Source organism: Eupeodes corollae, chromosome 1 (assembly GCF_945859685.1).
Source record: "Eupeodes corollae chromosome 1, idEupCoro1.1, whole genome shotgun sequence".
Taxonomy (NCBI): Eukaryota; Metazoa; Arthropoda; class Insecta; order Diptera; family Syrphidae; genus Eupeodes; species Eupeodes corollae.
Genome location: NC_079147.1, coordinates 160,765,407 through 160,788,716, shown reverse-complemented (window position 1 = coordinate 160,788,716; position 23,310 = coordinate 160,765,407). Strand labels below are relative to the sequence as shown.

Genomic DNA, 23,310 nt, shown 5'->3' with positions numbered 1-23,310 from the left:
TGGAGAAAATCAGCTGTTCAAAACGTGATTTGTTAAGTTATATACAAATGTATGTATATTCTATTTTCGAAAATTAAATTTTTAGAAAATGTGCATAAATATGTATGTACATATATAAGTTCAGACAAAAAGAAATAGCGGGTTAAACTCTTAACCCAAATGCTATTAATCTAATGCCAAAAAGATGACAAAGAACATTTTTGTTCGCAGCGAAGAGTCCACGACGACGCTAGTTTGTCTGGTTGGGATTTGGATGTGTAGTTTTTTTGACTTGTGGATAGGTACATTTGTGCATGGTACATACAATATTGAATAGATTGAAAATTTTTCAATTTCAAGGATATCAAATAACTCTAATATAACATTATTATTTTTAGCTTCAAATTTAAAAATATTTGTATAGGTCCGATTTGTAGATTTTGACAATAATTAAACTTTTGATAACCTTAGAACCAGCACTGTTACAGATAATAATATCATAATTGGACAATAAAGTAGTAGTTTATTTAAATGTCAAACTGGAAACTTTACTTTTCTAACCCCTACCTTCAGCTGGTAGTGTAGAGATCACCGAAAACATTACAGTTTACAAAACACTCCTTACAGCCTTTTCACACCAAACCCGAAACCGGGTTTTCGAAAACTTTTTGCCGAAAACCCGGTTTTGGGTTCGTTCGTTCACACCGAACGTTTACACGCTTTCATTTGACAATTAAATGTCAAATTTTGTATTGATGAAAAAATATGTGGGTAAAAAGTTTTGTTCTTCTCAAACTATTTGTGAAATGTTAGTAAACGATGATGAGTATTTCAAACAACATTTCAAAACGAGCCGCAGAACTTTCGATAAACTCTGCAATGAACTAAACGATCTAGAAATGCAAGATAAAAACTTAAGTCTTATGGAGGTTCTTGTCAAGTTGATTTCCAGGAAGACAAAGATCTATACGAGCTCCAAAAGAACTATAGGTATCCCGTCATTGAGTGGTTTAACAAACGGTTCGATACGAACATATAAAAAACTCCAAGTATGTGTCCACAAACCGTCTCGGATGCGGATAAAATGAAAATATCCAAGTACTTCCTTTCAAACAGTAAAGATGTTCTATATGGTATGACTTCTCTCAAGATTCAATTGTTTGAAAATTCTTGAAGTGCAAACATTCTAATAAGGATTTTTTTTTGCCAACGACACCCTTTAGTGCTGTGATAGAGCGGCATATCAGCGCATGGAAGGCTGTAATACTAGCTCGGCTCGAAGAAGAGTTTCAACTGAAGTTCTGGGGACGGGTGGAATGGGCTCACGACATGCACCAACAAGAACTACAAGCTCGCTTGGCTGCTTCTTGTTCAGTTCAACCGGTCCGAACAATTCACTAAGGAGAAGCTATTTGTGTAGAAAATTTACTATCGAACTAACAAAAAACAAATCTTTACAATAAAAATTAATTTTGTTTAAAACATTTCTTCTTCTTTCACAACAATTCAATCCAAAATACTGAGCTTATGACTATTGCTTCTATTGGCCAAATGTGCCTTCAGAATCGCCATTTACTGTAGCCGTTCGAGCAACTTAAAGGCGGGGTTGAGAATATTCTGAACGATTTCGTGTAGGGCCTTATAGCCGGAGCAGAAAGATCAAAGCACTGAGGATCTTCTTGATGTTAGAATCGCTGTCCATTAAGGGGCGATAGCCCACTGTTGTGGTTTTATTCACTGGAACAACGATTCCCACATTGTGGAATGTTTTGGCTAAAATTTTCCTAGCTCGCTGCGACTGAGCCTCCACCAGAAATTTTATTTCATAGTTATTCTCCTCCACAAATTAATTTATCGCCTTTTTCAATTCTTTCCAAACCCTTGTGATTGAGCGGAGTTACCGCAAAGTCTTTTTCCAGGTAGTAAGAGAAAGCGACGAGTTCGGGGACGCATCCTTGGAAACGTCATTACGAACTATGAGCAACTCTTCCTCTTCCTTGGGGTCGTCCGGCCAATAGCCAAAATGAATTCCGGTTCCTAGCTTAACAAAGAGCGTTTGAAACTTTGGAGGATCATAAAAGAACCGGGAGTGCCGGAAATAGTCTCGATTTCGGCAAATTTTCCATATTCTGTCACTAAAAACCAAAAAGCAATGATTCTTATTTTGTAACGAAAATGTGTAAATAATATTACTTACCAGAATCAAATTTATTTCAAAATGAAATATTTGTTTTGACAGCAGCCATCAACTGTTTTGGTTACATTAATTTGAGCGCTGAATTTTTCGAAAGGTTTGTTTGTTTAGTTCAATTTTGAATTGCAACTAGTTTTCGAGAGGTTTTATATAAAACTTGTGGTTAACGAAAAATTTTGGTTTGCCAAAAATTTATGGAAAAACTTGAGTTTTCGATGTAGGTTATCGGCGAAAACCGATAATTTCGCCAAAAACCGTGTTTTCGGTTTGGTGTGAAAAGCCTATTGGACAAGTTACACTTCCATCGTATTGTATTTTGTATTGTAAATAAATATTACTTATTCATTTTCCAATTTGGCAAGGAATTCCTTTACAGAAAACATTAAATAGAATTGTGCAAAAAAATAAATAAATTACAATGCAATAAAGTTCAGTTTTCAGTTGAATGATAAAACATTATCAGCTGTCGTTTTGACATAAATGTACTGGACTCAATAGTAAAGGCCCAACTATAATAGGCATAAGCAAACATAAGCATATGTCAAAAACCCAACGATAATTCACTTAAGTTTGCGAAATTACTGCATAGCCATAATGCAATTTTGCTCACGTATCTAAATGTCAGATTTTACTTATGCGGCGAGCGACTGGGATCGCTCTTGCTTAAGTGTCCTTAAGTTAACGAAACTGAGAAAAATTGAACGAAACGGAGCTAGACTCCATTATGTTCACTCGTATTGAGATTCTTTGTATTCGCACGTTTACTTATGCGCGCATATGCTAGCTTATGCCTATTATAGTTGAGCCTTAAGCGAGATTTTTCTTGACTAACTTTCCAGTCAACTTTCCAATGAAGTTGCCTTAATTGGAAGGACATTTTTTGACAGTTGGCCAAGCACATACTAGTTAATAAATAAATAAATTGGTGGCGCAACAGTCCGTTGGGAACCAGGGCCTAGTGACTTACATCTCTCAACCATTCCTGTGTGCGATTTCTGTTGTCAGGAATGGAAGGAACCTACAATTTTAGGCCGAATCCGAACGGCTAATTTGAGAAAGCACTTTTTCATGACAAGAAATACTCTTGAAGGATTTGTCAATTCCTCGCAAGAGGCAATACCCGCGAAAATTATTTTTTTTTTAAATTAAGGTGGAACAGGCAGGGATCAACCCAAGGCCCCTTGCATGACAGTCCAACGCACTAAACATCATCCCACGGGTACTGGACATACTAGTAACTTGCCTTAAATTTAAGTTTGCTTATGTCGTCTGCTGATCCTCTCTAATGTAAAACCCCCCAACAATACAAACTTAATTCTAAGAGGGTTCAAAAGAAATCAGAAATCTTGGAATCATTGAAATCATTTAATAAACTTATAATTGTATCTTGCGTGTTTTTCCATATTGAAATTCAAATATAATAAAAAAAATTAAAATACATTAAAATATTAACAGTAAGCCAAGGTATTTGTAGTCACGAACACATTCAATATTAATTTTTCGTTTGATGGATGCATTACGTCCACCACCACTTTAATATCCCTAACCTTCGATTTATCGATATTAACTATTAAATTCCATTGCTGGCAATACAATAAACTCTGTTAATCATGAGCTACCGAGTTTATGTAGAACGCGCAAATATGACTTTATAATCTGAGAAAAGCAGTGCCTTAATCCGCATCCCTTTGAAATCCACCTCACCAAGCAGGTCTATGAATAATGCAATCAAAGTAGGGTTTAATGTACAACTTTGTCGCAATCCCGATGAGCTTACGAACCAGTCACCTAGCCATACTGCCGCCTGGTTACATAAGTTTTCGGGAACGCGACCAAACTTCAATGATAACCCAAGACTATACAGCTCATAGAAATAGTGCACCTCGATGCTCGATCGATTGTATCAAGAGCTGATACAAATCGATATAAATACATACAGCTTTTCTAAATCGATATAAATACATACAGCTTTTTCCAAGAAATTCTCTGCCAAACTCCTGAATATACAAATTTTATCTATGGCTGAATATCCTGGTATAAATCCAACCTGAAACTCCTTTAGAATGTTTCCGGTCTCAATGCAACTAACAAGACGCTCATGCTCTATTAATAGCGTTTAAATTGCATTTAAAACGGTAGTTTTCTTCATCAAATAACGATACTTTCTTTCTTACTTCCACTGGAATACCTTCCGAGCCGGCTGCTTTTCATCTCAAGCGTTCCTTCCAACTCGCTAACTGTAAATAACAGTCCAGAGAGTCGACTATGAATGGCCAACGACATTCTATCTGAGAGACCAATTTTTGGTGAAATTTGGGCCGTTTGCCAACGACCACGGGAATAATACGCTTGCCAAAAGATTTCTTTAATTATTTGATTGTCTCTTTGGTTGTATGGCAGGTAGCGCCAGCCGTTTTGTTGGAACAATTAGTCGTCCACATCAACATCGCTCGCATTCAGACCGGAAAAAAGTCATCATAGCTCTATAGCTTTTCCCAATCCCCATTGACTGTTACATTATGGTTGGCTTCATTTTTGAATAAATGTGAACCAATGATTCCCTCAGTACATAGGCCACACCAAACAATGTTTTTGTTTTGAGAAGATCACAGAGCGAGCGCCTAGGGATTATGAACACTCCAAATACGACAGTTTAGTTTATTAACGTACCTTTTCAACCAAAAAAAAATTCTTCGCTGAGCTAAATTTTCTTCTAAAAATCGGGATCGGCTTCAATTCTTGCACGAGTTGGATTTAGTAAGCCCCAACCCCAAGAACTTTCCGAAAAATCGTCTGTAAAGTGGATGGGCACAGCTCCAAAAATTCAAAAAATTGTTCAATATTTATAAAATCCATCATTTTTGTGTGAACAAATTATTTCTCGACTACAACTTCAAAGTCTAAATCTTCCAACGAAGAGGCTTGTTTCATAAACTGTCAATAAAGAGTACCGTAATAGGCAAAACTCTAGATAACATCACATAGTAATTTGAGCAATTACTTGCTGCTGTCACGCATCTTTTACAAGATGTAAGCCTAAGAAGAGTAAAACATTTTAGACTGACTTCTTTAATTTAACCTTACCTAATGTATTCTGTCCACAAACTAGTTTTTTTTACCCTCGTTGATAAATCTTTTAAAACAAAAAAGTTGTGACCTTTTGGAAAATAGCTTAAGTTTAATTCGTAGGGTTTTTCAAAAGGTAAAACAACGTCGTCTTATGTGTCGATTTATTTTAAAGCATATATGATTTTAGTAAAATATATAAAGTTCTTTTTATATTTGATATTAATAAACAAAAAAGTAAAATCGTTTATGTTAACTTAAGATATTTTCCTACAGACAAACGACCTAAGAACTTCTTAGAAAACTTAGTAAATGAAAAATTCTAAAAGTTGTTTTAAAAAAATTACTTAAGTCAAAAAATCATTAATAAATGTACTAAGCACTCAACTTATTCGTTCGCGTTTTTTTTCAAATTTTTGAGATATTGGTTTTAAACTACTTTAACCTTTTAAAAAATATTGTACTCAACATCGGTAAAATTTTAAAAAAATCGAATGGACAATTATTTTTACAAAAATAAAAACTTAAAAGAAAATTTAACAAAAGTTGGTAAAAATTTATTCGACTTAAACATCTTTTAACTTATAGGAAATATTGTTTTTAACATTTTGAAAAAATTTGAGAAAAATCGAATTGACAGTTTTTTTACAAAAAATAAGAACCTCACAAAAAAACAGTTTAAAAAAAAAACAATAATAAAACATGGTAAAAATTTACTTTCGACTCAAATAGCTTTTCAATAATTAAAAATATTGGCTTGAAACATATTTTATCTCACAAAAAAAATTCTTTTCGATATTTAATAATTTTTTTTATAAGAATCCAACAGTCCGTTTTTTTATATAAAAATAAAATCTACAAAAAATAGAAGAAAAGCTACTTAAATTGGTAAACATTTGTTTTCGTCTAAAAATCTATTTAAGAAAACTAGATTTTCAAACTAAACTATTTCTTTATATGAAAAATGTTGTTGATGATTTAAAAATTTGTAAGAATAATTCAACTAACAACATTTTTAACCCAACAGGAAAACCTACAAACTTTTAAGCAAGACAAATCGACAGACGTGATGGGAAGTTATCAGTGTGGGTCCCATCCCAGCCTCTTTTTAAAATTTGATTTTACTATTTAAATAAACTGAAAACTATATCGTTTTTAAAGATTGCAAGTTTGTTAGGTTCTTGTGAACAGCTGAAAGTTTTTTTTTATTTTTTGACAGACTTCCCATTGTAGCCATCCAACTCCTTCAATAATGTATCTACAAATTTAGAATAGCCTTCCAAACAAGATGTTGAACTCAGACTTCATTTCAATTTTTGTAGGTTTTTTATTTTAAAATGTTTCTCCTTTCACAATTTTTGAAATGTTTATCAACCGAAGAAAAATCATTTTACACGCGACCCAATCGTGTGCACTATTTTCAATTGCATTTGGATGATTCTATGATCACTTGGTTATTGAATGATAAATAATTTGGTAACACTCACATTAAAGAAATTGTCAAGAAATCTGTTGGCTACTAGGGCAGGTGCATGTGTAATATATTGTTTATGTACATAAAATATTTTGTTAGTTTTTCTTTGTTTTCTTTATTTTAAATTTAAATGTCGAAATGTAGATACAATAAAAGGTGCATGCAAATCGATTAAGTAATGTCTTCCCATTATTTCAAGATGCCCAAATATATCTTTAGGTATAGATATAAAATTATTGTATCTTGTCTATACGAGTACATACCATCTATACATTTTACATTACGACTTCTGTTGATGACATTATTTGGTGAAAAGAATATATGTACATGTGTACAAAGACTTGTACTTCAATGAACATTCATTGTATGGAACGATGAGTGCCATGCTTTTGTTTATATTTAGAAAATTGTATTCGTATAAAATAGGTATGCGATGCAATTGGGTGTGCCAATTTATATCTACATATTTAATGGGCTAATGAAGGTTTTGAACTTCGATTTTTATAATATTGGAAACAGAACAATGCTTTATCAATGCAGCATTGTTATAGCGTTTGTAAAAGGGTCGGCAAATGATTAAAAAAAAAAACATAAACTTCCCATTGTTTATAGTTTTTAATATTGACTTTTGCAAAAAAATTCTTGAAAACTTTTTTTATTGATTGATTTGATAAAACTCGAAAACGCTTTTAGGTATTTTAATGCAATGATAACTTTTGTGACTGAATTCAACATCATAATAATACTTGGTTCAATCACAGGTAAAACCTCTTGCACGAATTGACCAATCCTCCAAAAGTAATTCTTTCTCAAATTAGTTTTTCGGTTTCGGCTTAAAACTGCAGGCCATTACTTGCACACAGGAATTGTTGAGACTGGTAAGGCAATAGGACCTTGTTCTCAATAGACTGTTTCGCTACCTAATTTTATTAACTTCCCATAGGAAGTTATTGTAATGGGTCCGATTTGCCAAATTGAACATTTTGACATTTCTCGGAGGGACGAAGGTCCCTAGAGTCGAAATAAAATATTTTTAGAAAGATGTCTGTGCGTGCGTGTGTCCGTTCGTTCGCGACTTTTTTTTCGTTGACCATAGCTCAAGAATCAGAAGAGATATCGACTTCAAATAATTTTTTTATACAGATAATAATAAGGCAGAAAGATGCAGAAAGGGCTCTCAAGAAAATTGCGTCGGCGGTTTTTTACCATAGCGGTTTAAAAAAAGGTGAACATTTTGGTTAAGCCTAAATATCTTAGGAACCAAAAACGAGATTTAAATTAAATTGTATATAATATATTGTTACGTGATACCAAACCAACATATTTTTGGAAAAAATCCAATTAACAATAAACAATAAATAAAAGAAAACTGAAATAAAAAATTTGTTCACTTCGAAAATCGTATGAATAAAAACTGATTTCATCTTCGAAACAATTTTGTGCCACAAAAATAACGTTTTTTTAACATCTGGTAAAATTTTGAGAAAAATCGAATTGACAGTTTTTTTACAAAAAAAAAATAAAAACCTAAACAAAAAAATGTATAAAATTGATTTTCGACTCAAATATCTTCTCAAAACTTTGAGATATTGGTTTTAAACTACTTTTATCTTTTAAAAGATATTGTTGTCAATATTCAATAAAATTTTGGGAAAAATCAAATTGACAGTATTTTTTGCAAAACATAAAAACTTAAAACAAAATTTAACAAAAGTTGGTAAAAATTGAAAAATAAAAAAGCTTAAAATAAAATTTAACAAAAGTTAGTAAAAATTGATTCTCGACTCAAATATCTTTCCAAAAATTGTAGATATTGGCTTTAAACTACTTTTATCTTTTAAAAAAATATTGTTGTCAATATTCAGTAACATTTTGAGAAAAATCGAATTGACAGTTTTTTTACAAAAAATAACAACCTAAATAAACATATTACTCAAAGTTGTTAAAAATTGATTTTCGACTCAAATATCTTTTTAAAAATTTGAGATTATGGCTTCCAACTACTTTTATCTTTTAGAAAAATCTTTTTGACAGTTTTCTCACAAAAAATAAAAACCTAAAAACAAAATAATACTAAAAGTTGTTAAAAATTTACTAACGACTCAAATAGCTCTTCAAAAATTAAAAATATTGTCTTCAAACTTTTTTATTTCACAGAAAATATTGTTTTCGATATTCAGTAGCTTTTTTTATAAAAATCCAACAGTCCGCTTTTTCATAAAAAAAATAAAATCTACAGGAAATTGTACGCAAATTTTCTAAAAATTCGTCTTTAAACTGTAGGTCCCCTCCATCCCTGACAACAGTATTCGCACACAGAAACGGTTGAGGTTGTAACTAGGCCCTAGTGCTCAACGGACTGTTGCGTCACCCAATTTTTTTTTTACTACTTGTATTGGCAGAAGCAATTGTTATTTTCATCATTCGATCAACCTAAAGTTGTGGCAAGAGTTTTGCAAAGAAATTTATATGGAACTCTTAATCCGTGGTTGAACTATCAACTCGCAGAAATAATTCACCTTCAGATTCAGATTTCATTAATCGGCGAATGCTTTTTAATTCAAATGTTTCATCAGACCCAATAGAATCAAACATACCTTCAAAATCAAGTATGCATTTCTGGGAGTTGAAAACACGGAATTATAGAATGCTAGATTCCATTAAAATCTGACTTTGTATTGCTGATAATATTTTCTGTAATTCAACCAATTTCTTTCGTTTTCCAACAACTGCAGGTCAATATCAAGAACAAGAATTTCCTTGCTCTGTTAATAAAATTTGTTGCTGAAAATGGTTTGCCCTTTTTTTTTATAAAACGCAAACAATTTTACATATTTCAAAAATTTAATTATTGACTTAAAGTACTATCAACAATTATGGATTAGAACCCGACTTCGTTCATATGGCAACCGCTGGCACGTTTACAGCAGTCCATTCGTTGGAAGCAATTTTCGATGACTCCTCCTCACATTACGCCCGCCATTTTTTTGTTCAACATTGGCTCTGAGGCCTTTCAATATCGTGGGCTTATTCGCATAAACCAATGACTTAACGCAGCCCAAACGGAGAAACAGTCTAAATACGTTAAACCGTACGAAGAAGACGTCTAGTCAGTTGGTCCATATCTTCAATAAATCGACTGCAAGATGTGTTGTGTGGCACCATTCCGATGAAAGCACATGTCTCCCAAGTCCATATCTTCCCCAACAAGGGTCTAATCATGGCGCTAAAATGGTCGTCATTCACAGTAACTTGACGAAAATTATCAACGACGAAAAAAATATGGATGAAGTTATTTGAAGTTCAGCTTTCAGTTGAATAAAAAATACATAATCAACTGTCATTTTGATAGAAGTGGACTTGACTTAATAGTTAGGGAGACTTTTCTTCACTAACTTTCCAGTCAACTTTCCAATAAATTGGCCTTAATTGGAAGGTCAATTTTAGTCAGCTGGCCAATCAGATACTTGAAACTTGCCTAACTTTCAAGTCCCTTATGTCGTCTGAACCTGCCCAATGTTTATAATATGCAGACATTACCCGTGAGTGTACTTTAGCATGATGGAAAATGTTGAGTTTTCTGAATAAATTGATAATGACAGTTCGATGATTATAGTGAAAGGGTGCGTTCGAAAATTAAATTCAAAATGGTCAAGTTGCAATTGGAAATCTTGATATTATAGATATTATGCGTATTTATAATGTTATCAGAGAAGAGACATGTTCTTGTTATGTAATTTTTAATGTCACTGTCATCAGACACCTATGACTGATGACATATACCTTTAATAATGATTGATAATAAATACTAATAAGCAGCTTCTAACCATTTTCATAATCGATTTTATATACAAACATGTTATATAAATGTATATCATAATCGTGTTTAACTCTATAGTCTAAACGAAATCTAATTGCAACAATAATATAATTATAATAAATACACTATGTAGCTACTCTTCGTTTTGCTGTAATTAATATTATTGTAATGAATTAAAGAAAAAAACAACATTAATTAACCATCATCGTGACCGACAACGACACAGTGGACCGTTTTATAAGTCGTTGATGTAAAAAATGTAAATATAATTTTTGTAAAGTTGGTGTAGTTTTATAATACAACAACTTTCCACTCACTAGAAAAGTCCAAGTAAGATAATTTTGCCAAGAACAATTTTGGAAATATAAGGGCATCGAAGTCATAAATAACATTTTTATTATAAGTAACTACTTAAAAGTGCAAAAGTATGTAATAACAGATACAATTTGAATGCTTACTTTAGGTTAATGTGGCTGTCCATGATGGAGTACTACACGCTTAAACCATTGTGATATGAATGCTTACTTTAGGTTAATGTGGCTGTCCATGATGGAGTACTACACGCTTAAACCATTGTGATACCACATGGAACTTAAGGCCTTCTTCTAAGCTCAATAAGTTCCTTACGAAACGTGAAAGACAGCTTATCTTAATATAATTTAGATCGTTATAGAAGAATTCTCGTGGGTAAGTCTTGCGTTTTGGGCTAGAACAGGACATGTACAGACGAGCAGTTTCCTACAGTTCCTCATCCATACAGCCCCTGCAAAAGTCATTTGAGAATACGCCTAGCCGGATTTCACGGTTATAGCAATGATCGCTTATATGCGCTCTTCTTAGAGATATCAAGCACCTTCAGCTCTTTGTATCTAGTGCAGACCAGATACTTTTCGTGTTCTGGCTTGTGGTGATTTTATACCACCTGATATTTGCAGCATCTTGCATTAGCAATAGTTTACCAAGTACATGTACTGTCGCAAGAATCCTTAGAGATCCTAACACACATAAATCCACTGATCCATATAGTATCCCCGCTTTTATTCTGAAGAGGTGTTCTTCAACGTTCACAACCACTGCGTAAGCTTTTTCACCTGTCCTGCTCTACAGGTCTCGTTTCGAGAGAATGGAAAACAGGATTTTTCCAGCCCATGTCCAAAAAATACAAATCTTCCTCAACCTCTAATAACCGACCGACTGAACTTACGTTCCTTCTCTCTAAGGTCATGGAAACGCTGATTAAATATCAGATCAATAAATATCGCAAAGATTGAAAGCTTCTTAGCAGCAATAGGACCACTGGTGATCTTATGGTACATTTCACCGAACAGTGGAGCAAATCTTTAGATCGTTTTGGAGAAAGTAAGATTATTGCTCTTGATATTTCAAAAGCATTTCATAGGGTTTGGCATCAGGCTCTCTTATCGAAAATGCATGCTTTCGGTTTTCATGAATCCCGCCTTTATTGGTTTAGTAATTACCTTTCGGATCGATAAATAAAAGTATTAAAGGGTGATTTTTTTGAGGTTAGGATTTTCATGCATTAGTATTTGACAGATCACGCGGGATTTCAGACATGGTGTCAAAGAGAAAGATGCTCAGTATGCTTTGACATTTCATCATGAATAGACTTACTAACGAGCAACGCTTGCAAATCATTGAATTTTATTACCAAAATCAGTGTTCGGTTCGAAATGTGTTTCGCGCTTTACGTCCGATTTATGGTCTACATAATCGACCAAGTGAGCAAACAATTAATGCGATTGTGACCAAGTTTCGCACTCAGTTTACTTTATTGGACATTAAACCAACCACACGAATGCGTACAGTGCGTACAGAAGAGAATATTGCGTCTGTTTCTGAGAGTGTTGCTGAAGACCGTGAAATGTCGATTCGTCGCCGTTCGCAGCAATTGGGTTTGTGTTATTCGACCACATGGAAGATTTTACGCAAAGATCTTGGTGTAAAACCATATAAAATACAGCTCGTCTAATTTTCAGTGAATGGGCCCTAGAAAAGTTGGCAGAAGATCCGCTTTTTTATCGACAAGTTTTGTTCAGCGATGAGGCTCATTTCTGGTTGAATGGCTACGTAAATAAGCAAAATTGCCGCATTTGGAGTGAAGAGCAACCAGAAGCCGTTCAAGAACTGCCCATGCATCCCGAAAAATGCACTGTTTGGTGTGGTTTGTACGCTGGTGTAATCATTGGACCGTATTTTTTCAAAGATGCTGTTGGACGCAACGTTACGGTGAATGGCGATCGCTATCGTTCAATGCTAACAAACTTTTTGTTGCCAAAAATGGAAGAACTGAACTTGGTTGACATGTGGAGAACAATTCATCTCAAGGAATGGGCCGGTAAGTTGGCCACCAAGATCAAGATGCGATTTGACGCCTTTAGACTATTTTTTGTGGGGCTACGTCAAGTCTAAAGTCTACACAAATAAGCCAGCAACTATTCCATCTTTGGAAGACAAAATTTCCAAAGATATTCGGGCTATTCCGGCCGAAATGCTCGAAAAAGTTACCCAAAATTAGACTTTCCGAATGGACCACCTAAGACGCAGCCGCGGTCAACATTTAAATGAAATTATCTTCAAAAAGTAAATGTCATGGACCAATCTAACGTTTCAAATAAAGAATCGATGAGATTTTGCAAATTTGATGCGTTTTTTTTTTTTAAAGTTCTCAAGCTCTTAAAAAATCACCGTTTATTAGATAAGTTCAAGTCTGAAAACCACAAAATAAATGCTGGTGTGACCCAGAGCTCTGTTCTATCTCCAACACTCTTTCTCAATTTATTTTATCTCATCTAAGCCTACTTCTTCGGATGTGAAACTACCGCACACAAAAATATGATAAGCTCATTAAATTCCGGCCTAAACAGCATTGTACAATGGTTACAAAAAACTGCGTAGAGTTTAATGCTTCGAAAACTCAAACCAGAGAGGGGGGAGAGGTGTTTCCACTAAGGCACCTCTCCTTATCCAGATGGCAGCGGAGGAATTCTCGTAAGGTTGTACTACTTAGTGAACACCTTATAGGGCATCTACATCTTATTTGGAGCCCAGGCCTATAAGGAGTGGTTTTATTCGGCTCCCGGTCCTTGGAGTAATACTAAATATCTAGCCCTCCAGGTTGTCGGTTGTGCCGTCGGGGTGACTTCCTGGCCACGTAAAAAATACCTTAGTTGTGAAGCATCAACAAGCCTCGGATACGGATTACTTCAACGTCTTAAGGAGTCCTATGCTGCCTGCATTAAGCATTGAAAACCAGTGGCAACATTGCCTTACAGACATCAGAGATGTCGCTCCTGAAGTGCCTGGTTTGACGACGAATGCCGGTAAGAGACGCGGCGAAACAAGAGGCATACAAATCGTTACCCACTATCTCTTTATCGATTTTAAAGCCGGGTATGACAGCATCCATCGGGAAGAGCTCTACAGAGCAATGGCTTGTTTTAGCATCCCTGTCAAAATTGTCCGTTTGTGCAGAATGACGATGGAGAATGCACGCAGCTCATCAAGGTGGGAAAAGATCTCACCGATGCATTTGATGTCAAAAAAGGTTTTAGACAAGGCGATGCACTGTCATGTGACTTCTTTAATATCGTTCTGGAAAGAATTGTGCAAAACTCAACCGTCAACAATAGAGGCACAATCTTCCAAAGGTCCATCCAATTACTCGGATACGCAGATGATATTGACATAATTGGAAGATCAAAGCGTGATGTCAGTGGAGCGTTTTTGAGCATTGCGACGGATGAAGAAGATGGGTTTAGTGGTCAACGAGGGCAAGACCAAATATATGCTGTCATCAAAAAAGAACATTGAATAACGACTTTTTGGGAAAAACGTCACCATGGACAGCTATAACTTTGAGGTAGTTAAGGACTTTGTCTACCTAGGCACCGCTATAAACACAGACAACGACACCAGCGCGGAAATCAAACGAAGAAATCGCAAATCGCTGCTTCTCATCATTCCGGTTCTCATTTATGGCCCTGAGGCCTAGACCCTGTCAAAGAAAGATGAGAACGTTTTAAGATGCTTCGAGAGAAAAATTATTCGGGTGATTTTTGGTGTCGTATGCGTAGATGGAGAACGACGACCTGTACGGGCTGTACAGCGACACTGACCTAATTAGCAGAATTAAGGTCAAACGGCTTAGATGCCTAGGTCATGTAGAGCGAATGGACATCAACGCTCTAGCCCGGAAGGTCTTCGAATCCAATCCCGAGGGACGGCGCAGTAGAGGAAGACCCTCACTCAGGTGGCGCACGCAGGTGAGTGAAGACCTCAACCAACTTGGCGTGTGAAACTGGAGATAGCTAGCTAGGGACCGAGCTGGCTAGAGACGCATGTTGGTCGAGGCCCAGGTCCGCCCGGACTGTACGCCACCTTAAGTAAGTAAGTAAAAAATATTCAGTGCTGTCTCGTAGCGATAAAGCTGATTATCCATGGATGGCATCTGAACATCTTATCTTAGTATTCTCGGTATGTAGGTCATCAGCAACCTCTTGCGGAACGAAAACATAAACGATGTCGGTGATAATATCATCGTTAGTTCATTTACTTCGCCTAAACATCAGTATACCCTCGAGCTCAACTTCGGCCGTACTGTCAAATAGAGATATTTGTTCTTAAGCCGTACTACGCGAATGTGTAGTGTGGAAAATATTGTTTAAATTTTAATTTTATTTAAGTAAAATAGTATTTTTGGGTTTAGTTTATAATTTTAATTAAGTTAGACTAAAAACAAAAATAAAATGTATTTATTTATTATGATATTCATTCAAGCAATTTTGGATTTTTTTAATTTTGCATGTATGAAACGGTCCACTGTGCTACGGCACGCCACCGTTAACGATAGAACGGTGTGATGCTCCCAAACAACCAACCAATCAACGTTGTAAGGTCATTGCTACACAGTCGATCAACCTGTATTTTAGTGACTGCAACAACGTGCAAATATAACTAAATTAAACCAGTCACAACTTAATATTGGAGCCACATACTAATGGGCCTACTAATTAGGGTTAAATGTTACCAACATTCAATTTTCAATAATCAATCGCTTCTCAAACTAAACTCAAAATGGCAATCTTTCAAGTCAACAAGTGAAACGTAAATAAACAAATGAAAGTTATGAGTATTATAATTTTTTGGCAGACCTTTCATTTCATCAAACAAAAAATTTACGAATTAAAAATAAATAAGATCTTGAACCTGACAACTACGACGTGAAGACAAGACTGTCAGAGAAATGTATTTCTTTTCCGTTTAAATGTAAACAGAATTAGGTTAAAAAATAAATACTTAATTTTTCTAATTTAATCTTTCAATGATAAAATTACTATCCAGGAAGCCGGAAAAAAAGGGGTTAATCACTTACAACTTTAAGCTTAAGAATGTTAAAGTTGTAGTTAATTTTAATTATTGTTTGTTTATAGTTAAATTCTAGGTCTTATTTATAACGATTTCGAGGTTAATTATGGGTGAGTCGAATATTTAAATTTTATTAAAAAGCCCATATTTAATTCTGATGGATCAAACGTGTATAATCTTAAGGTCGTTTTTGTATATACGAAGCTAAGCTAAGAAAAACACACAAAACTTATGGTAATAAATGAAGACCAAGGGGTGCTATACCTGTTATTTGTGTAGAATTTATTGATAGAATGAATACACATAACAGAGAGATCAGCGAGGTTTAGATGATTTTTGTATTAAATGACCAACACAACGGCCTTGAAAATAAAATTTAGGGGGCAAACCATGTCAATATATTAATGTTTATAGAGTGAGCATCATTTAAGCATTAAACTTGTTTGTAAGCATACGTTGATTCTAACATGAAATTTACTATGTAAATATATTTTTTTAATTAGTGAAACTGAAAACACTTACCTTTAAAAGACCTCCGCTCTTTTGTAATTGAAGCAGGATTTTACATTCAAATATTGTAATATGACCTATGTACTGTACACTCATCATTTACTTTGCTTATAACTCAAAAGGGAAATGATAAAATAATGCTACTTTGCCCGTTAGTTTTTTGCAATTCTTTTCTTCTTTCTCTTTGACAAATTGCAAGTTCTGGAAAAAAGCCGATATATTTTTTTTCTACTGTTAACTTTCGTCTAAATTAAATCAATATTTAAGCGCCACTTGAATAGGCCATGCATTTAGTTTAATCGTTATCTTTGTCACGCGGAGTTGTATTTTTCGTTGATCGTTGTAAATTTCGATTATTTAATTTAAAAAAAAAAACGTAAAATGGGTCGAACAAAAATGTGTTGACCGAGGCGGAAAAAGGACAAATCAAAGCATATAAGGACGCAGGTTCAGAAAAACGTCAAATTCTCACGACTCTTTGGCAAAAATCAGGAAAAATGTGGTGTAAAAAGCAAGTCTAACAACCATGCGTCGTGTTATTTCGAAGTTAAACACATAAAAAGACTTAAAATCAAGAAGAAACCACCCCTTAACCCAGTTTGAAAGAAGCAAAGCCTCAGTTTTTCGAGTGGTCTTCTCCGACGAAAAACAAATTAATTTGGAAGGTCCCGATGGATATAGCTACTATTTGCATGACCTCCGCAAAGAAACTCCTTCTCTGGTCGGATTGGATAGCAGAGTTGGAGTGTAATGGTTTGGGGAGCTATTTCCTATTATGGCACCTGCAAAGTACATTTTGTGTCAACAACAATGACTGCGTTGTCTTACAGTGGTATATTGAAAGAGGCCTTTCCATACTTTTAAACCCTTTTTGGACCTCTGCTCTGGATTTATCAACATGATAATGCGCCAATGCATACAGCCCGGGTAGTTAAATCATACATACAGAGCCAGAATGTGGAGCTTTTAAGCTGGCCGCCTTACTCACCGGACTTGAATATCATAGAAAATGTTTGGGGATGACACGTCAAGTATATGGATCGGGAAAATAATATTCAACTATATCCGAACTAACCCAAGCCATCGGATTGGTTTGGAGCTCGATTTCGCTAAATTATTTGGACAGTTTGAATGCATCCCTTCCAAACAGGATGTGTGAAGGTTTGGTGCAGAAAGGTGGCGTAACACACTATTAAAACATTTTTGTTTGTTAAATAAAATACTCCAGTTACCTCCAATTAAAGTAACGTTCGTAATAAAAAGAATAGTAATCATCTAATATGGTTTTTAGTTAAAGTATCCTATTCAAGTGGTGCGAAATTTGGACCTCGCAGTTTTCCTGTTTTTGATCAATAATTTTTCATTAATGCTTAAATCCTTAGCATTAAGTCTTTTTTCAGGTGAAATAAAAACAATTAACTGATCTTAAGATAAAAAAAAAAAACGTAGGTCTCTAGCATGTTTGTTTGGGAACTATGGACGATAGACAAAACAACCTAAGGGGTGTCCTATTCATGTGGCGAGAAGTGTGTGTTGTAAGCTTCTAGAAGGGTTACTATACATGGTCTCACATTACATCCATTTGCATTTTCAGAAGCTCAATAGATAAAGCCAATTCTGGGCAATACAGTTGCTTGATAATTCAATTTTGGTGGCATATCTTCTCTCGTACTCCTACAGTAGGGTACTTAAAGCCCGGATAGTATACCTCCTTTTGTTTTGAAGAGGTTTTCTTTAATGCTTGCAAATCGTGATCTCATGTTTTTTCTCACAGAACAATGGAACAAATCCTTACATCGTTTTGTAGAAAATAAGATAGAGTTTGGAATCAAGCTCTCTTATCGAAATTGCGTGCTTTTGATATTGATGCATCTTTTCTTTGTTGGGTTAGAAATTACCTTTCGGACCGTTCAATTTAAGTAGTATTAGACGGGTTCGCATCTAATAGAAATCCACAAAATAAACTCTGGTGTGCCTCAGGGCTTCGTTTTGTCTCCGACGCTCTTCCTGTCGCAAAAGTCAATAACGAGGTGTTTCTTTGAAAACCAAGCCAAAAAACTCAACAGGCTTGCCCTCTTCTACTAAAATGTAAGGGGACTTCGTAGTAAGACTGCTAGATATTTTTCTCAAATCCAAATCATTTTCACATGACATATTCGTTTTGACAGAAACTTGGCTTAATTCAAGCTTTTCCGAAACAGAACTTTTCAGCCAAGAGTTCGAAGTTTACAGAAATGATCGTCATATTGGTAAATCAAAATATGTTCCATTTGAATTACCAATTTGGTACAGGCTAAGACTTTTTTCATTTTAAACGTTTATATTCCTTCAATAATCTTAGAGTCTGTTTATAGCGAATTCTACTTAGCATTAGGATTTGTTATCAGTTTGTCCTGCGCTGACACCTATGTTACTTCTAGGTGACTGGATTCCATCCGAAGACGAATCCTGCCTTGAAGCCTCTCCTTCTTCTACACAATTGGAACTATCTTTTCTCGATAAAATGCTTCTTTCTGACTTACAGCAAACAAGCTGTATTAAAAACTCATAAAAACGAATTCTTGATTTAGTACTTTCTTCTGACGCTATTAGCACTCTTGTTCTAGAATCTAGATCAGGAATTACTAACATTGATAAATATCACCCCCCTTGGACATTTTTCTTGACTTAAGTAATCTCCTTACTGAACACAGTAATTCCTTTGATTGCTTGTATAATTTTGACTTCAGAACAGCTTTTTTCCAGTTTTTGTCTGAAGATTTAACCATTTCTGGAATTATTAATATTTTAGCATTTTCTAATATTGGCAAAGCAGTTTTAAAAAATCCTTAACAATTGTTTAGAAAAATTCTACCTTTAAGAAATCAAGAAATACTAACTTTAACCACTCTTGGTACACGAAAGAATTGCGTATACTTCGTAACAAAAGAAATAAGGCATGGGAAACTTATCTCAAAACTCTGTCTCCAATCAACTTCTCTGTTTATGTTGAATTCTTTAATGAATTTAAGTCTCTTTCTAATTTTGTATACACTTGTTATGTTACTGATATGGGCACCTCAAAAATTTTGGAAACTTGTAAACTTAAAGAAAAAATCAGATGGCTATCCAGTTAACTTCACTTACAAGAACCTTTCGTTAGATAAAACTGTTGATATCTGTAACGCTATCGCAACGAATTTCCGTGAGTCATTCGCTAATAGCCCTCAAAAATTTGATGAAATATATTTTCATCATTTTCACTCATCTTCGCAAATTAGCTGTAGTCACCGTGCTACAGAGTACTTTTGTTCTTACCCTTTTGTTTGTACCCTTTTGTTCTTATTCAAAAAATAGGCAAATTTCTAAGTATATGGAAGAAGTAATTTCTAACACCAATTTTCAAGAAAGGTAACAAGGTGGATATAAAAAACTACAGGCCCATTGCAAAGCTTCCTTGCATTTCTAAATTGTTTGAATAAGTTGTTTGTGAAAGTGTAGCATTTTTTAGTAAGGTTTTATCAGACGATGCAAGAAGTTGTTTACTCCTTTTGATCTGGCCATAATTTGCAAAGCTTTTATTCGTTCAAAACTCCGATGCAATTTTCACATTTGGGCTGGTGCCCCAATAACTGACTTAAATCTTTTAGATAGAAATCTAAAAATGTTTGAAGATCGTTTTCTTACCGAGACATTTGCTTCTCTTGAACACCGCCGCAAGGCCTCACGCCCACCATTCTTTTATTGTTGTTTTTATAAACAATGCTCTAGTAAAATAGCCGGTTGCACTTCTCCATTCAAACAATTCAACCTTAATACCCGTACTTCTAGGAATACTCATCATTTTAACCTTAAGCTCAATTTTTGACGTAAAGTACAGAGATTCGTTTTTCGGTCGCACTGCAGGAATGTGGAATGCTTTAAAATACTCAGGATTTCCCAGTCATTTCAATTTCCTTTCTAATCCTGTTCCACTTAGTTTAATCATTATAAGGGTATTCATATCCTTACAACATCTCACGGCTATGATAAAGCTTTAAACAACTTTTTACACCCAACTTTTCGTCTGAAAAAACTTCGTGATACCCTTGCTTTTCCGCCTTATTAATATTTCGATAAACTATTATCGGTTTTTTCTTAAGTGTATTTCGTTAAAAATGTCGAGAATTTTGTATTACTCCTAAAAAAGTTAAACGACTTGCTTTAACGCCGACTTTTACTTTTGCCACAGATGTACAAAGTACCTTCAAAATGTGTGTGCGTATTTAGTTGACACGGAGTGTATGTTATTTCGAAACACCCCATAAACACTTAATTCTTTCGCAATAATTTTTGATTTATTTTTATATGTTTTATCACAATATTTCGGATACAAAAATAATTCCAAACGAAATATTTTGCAACTCGATGAGTATGAACACATATTGTTCGGTTTAACGGGGGCACAAGACTCTAGCATTTATTAGTTAATCTTTTTATTTATGTTACTAAGTGTTTATTTTTTGTAGAGCGAAGAAATTGCAAATCATTGTCAATTCTTAAAAGCTTTAAAAATATAAATTCTGCCTTTAAAAACAATCTTGTTTTAGATGACAAAAGGGTTAAGCGCGTAGAAGATAAGGAAACATGAGAAGCCTTGCCCCAAAAATAGGCGACTTGGTTATATTTTCCATTTATTGGTATTCAAAGTATAAATTATAAATCAATAAAATTATTGAACGGGATACCATTTTTTGCAGTCTTTGACTAATAAGAATGTAATATTTTATTTAACAATAACTTGCTAATGGTTTGAGCTTTTTTTTATTTTGGCCTTAATAAACAAACTTTTGACAAAAGTCCGATAAATTATAGTATTTTTCATACTTTATTTTTTTGTTGTTTCTTTTTAGATGGCGGAACTGATGCATCAAATGCGCGATCCAGCGCACACATTAGGCGGTTCCGTCGGTAGCATACCCCAGACCTTGGTAGCAAATTCAGGTTCTGGAAGTGATCAGAGTTTACAAAAAGCTCTTGGCAATGGTCTACACTCAACGCCAGCTACAAATCTCAAGCTATCCGAAGCTGTTCGTAATGCTCCACATGACGCTAGTCCTAACTTGGTGTCATCAAAAATGACATCATCTAAAAGTTATACCCACGGTTTGAGCAATTCAGCTGGAACAGTAAGAAAACGATATTCCCAAAATAAAACTTTTCTAATATTAATATATAACTTTTTTCTTAATATTCAGGTTCACATTCCAACAAGTACGTCGGCTCAAGCTAATCTCTCGCTGCTCGGCGACATCTCTCCAAATCATACGCACTTCTTTGAGGTCATGTACGTTGGCAAGATCCGAGTTTCGCACAAACGTGTCCCGTTTACATTTATCGATGATGCTTTGCCAAAATTTAAAGCGTACGATGCTCAAAGATCCCGCCTCGTGCAGCTGGGCACAAGTCGAAAGATGTCGCTGAATAGCAACGAGGGATCATTTGAGGTAACCAAAGAGGAACCCCCATCAACGGGTAATAGTGAAAATGATTCACAAGAAGAAGCCTCCGATGAGGGTTCGGTTAAGAGTGATGGAAACGAATTGAAGAGTAGTGTAGAAATCGAAGCTGAGGTTTTGGAAGGTGTGAAAATTAAAATTGAAGAAGACAAAGAAAATAAATCACCAAGGAAATTAACCCGAGGACATAGTCAGCTGGTTCTTCCAGTTAAAAAAGAGTAAGTTTACATTTTTAAGCCTTCTTTGGCACTAATAACTTTGATTATAAAGCAAAAATAAATATTAACAACATTATCTTATTTATATTTGGAACAAAAAGTAATAGTAGTGATGAAGTCGATGGTGGTGGTGATGGTGATGGTTGTGGTGTAGTAGTAGTTAATAAACTTCCAACTCAGCCTTTAACGGCTCCAATTCTACCAGAACAATATTTGACTTTGGATAAGTGAGTAACGACAATATTGTTTGTAAAATTTGTGTGTGTTCCTTTTGCATGAATTAGTTGTGTTTGCTTTTTTTAAGTTATTTAATTTGTACCATTTTCAATGCTTAGCATTTGATTCTTTTTAGACGTTTGTCGAGAAACACATTTATTATTTCAAAAATAATAATTTCAGCTCACTTTTAAATAAGTTTTTTTTTTTTAACTAAACTAAAATATTTTTCTAATCACTGTTTTGAAATTCATAAATATGTTCTTTATACAAATATAAGAGCAGTCCATATTTTTACTTTACAAATAGATAACAGGTCTATTCAGAAAAGTGCCATAATTTTACTTGGTCTTAATTTTCAACAAGTGATCTGAAAAATAAGAGAATCAGAAATGAATTTACCCTTTTATAAATTTGAAAGTAGTGTACCAATCACAAATCAAAAAGAAAATTGGTTAAGGCCATTCAAATTCCTTAAGCTCTCTTTCTGTTAGCAACACTGACCCTAGCTTTGTCAGCTTCGATCTACACAGGTTCAAATGGAATAATTCCAGTAGAACTTTAGAAAAATTCTAATATTCTTATACCTATTCTCACCAACTTCTTGAATATTAGTTTCAATATGTGTCACATTCCATTATCAAGAAGAGAAGTCAAAGTTGTTTTTATACACAAAGCATACAAACCTTTCCATGTTAACCTTAAAGATCTAAGACCTATAAACCTATCGTTCCTTTTTGAAACATTTGAACTAAAACAATTGAACATATTGAGGGCAAATATTAATAAAATTCTGACAACATAAGTAACTTGATGTGCAGTCAACTTTGTTCTTTGGACATACATTTTAACAAAGGCAACTATGTAGTTAGTTTTCCAAGTGTCATGAATTTCAAATTCATACCTTTACCTCACAAACCTCTACTCTAAGTTCATAGTACAAAGGGCAAAAACAAAATGGAGAACGCTTG

At 34.5% G+C, this 23,310-nt stretch overlaps 1 protein-coding gene across 4 annotated transcripts in view; it reads left to right on the top strand.

Moving 5' to 3' along the window:
* Window positions 1–23,310, top strand: part of LOC129943464 (TBC1 domain family member 4) — a 109,477-nt gene that overhangs the window by 65,657 nt on the left and 20,510 nt on the right. For 3 of the 4 annotated variants that reach the window (XM_056052937.1, XM_056052940.1, XM_056052939.1), the window contains 3 exons: window positions 21,300–21,575; window positions 21,645–22,123; window positions 22,225–22,350. In XM_056052937.1, coding sequence (XP_055908912.1) covers window positions 21,300–21,575; window positions 21,645–22,123; window positions 22,225–22,350 — 881 coding nt within the window. The remainder of the gene's footprint in view (window positions 1–21,299; window positions 21,576–21,644; window positions 22,124–22,224; window positions 22,351–23,310) is intronic. The other variant, XM_056052938.1, reaches the window with a different exon arrangement.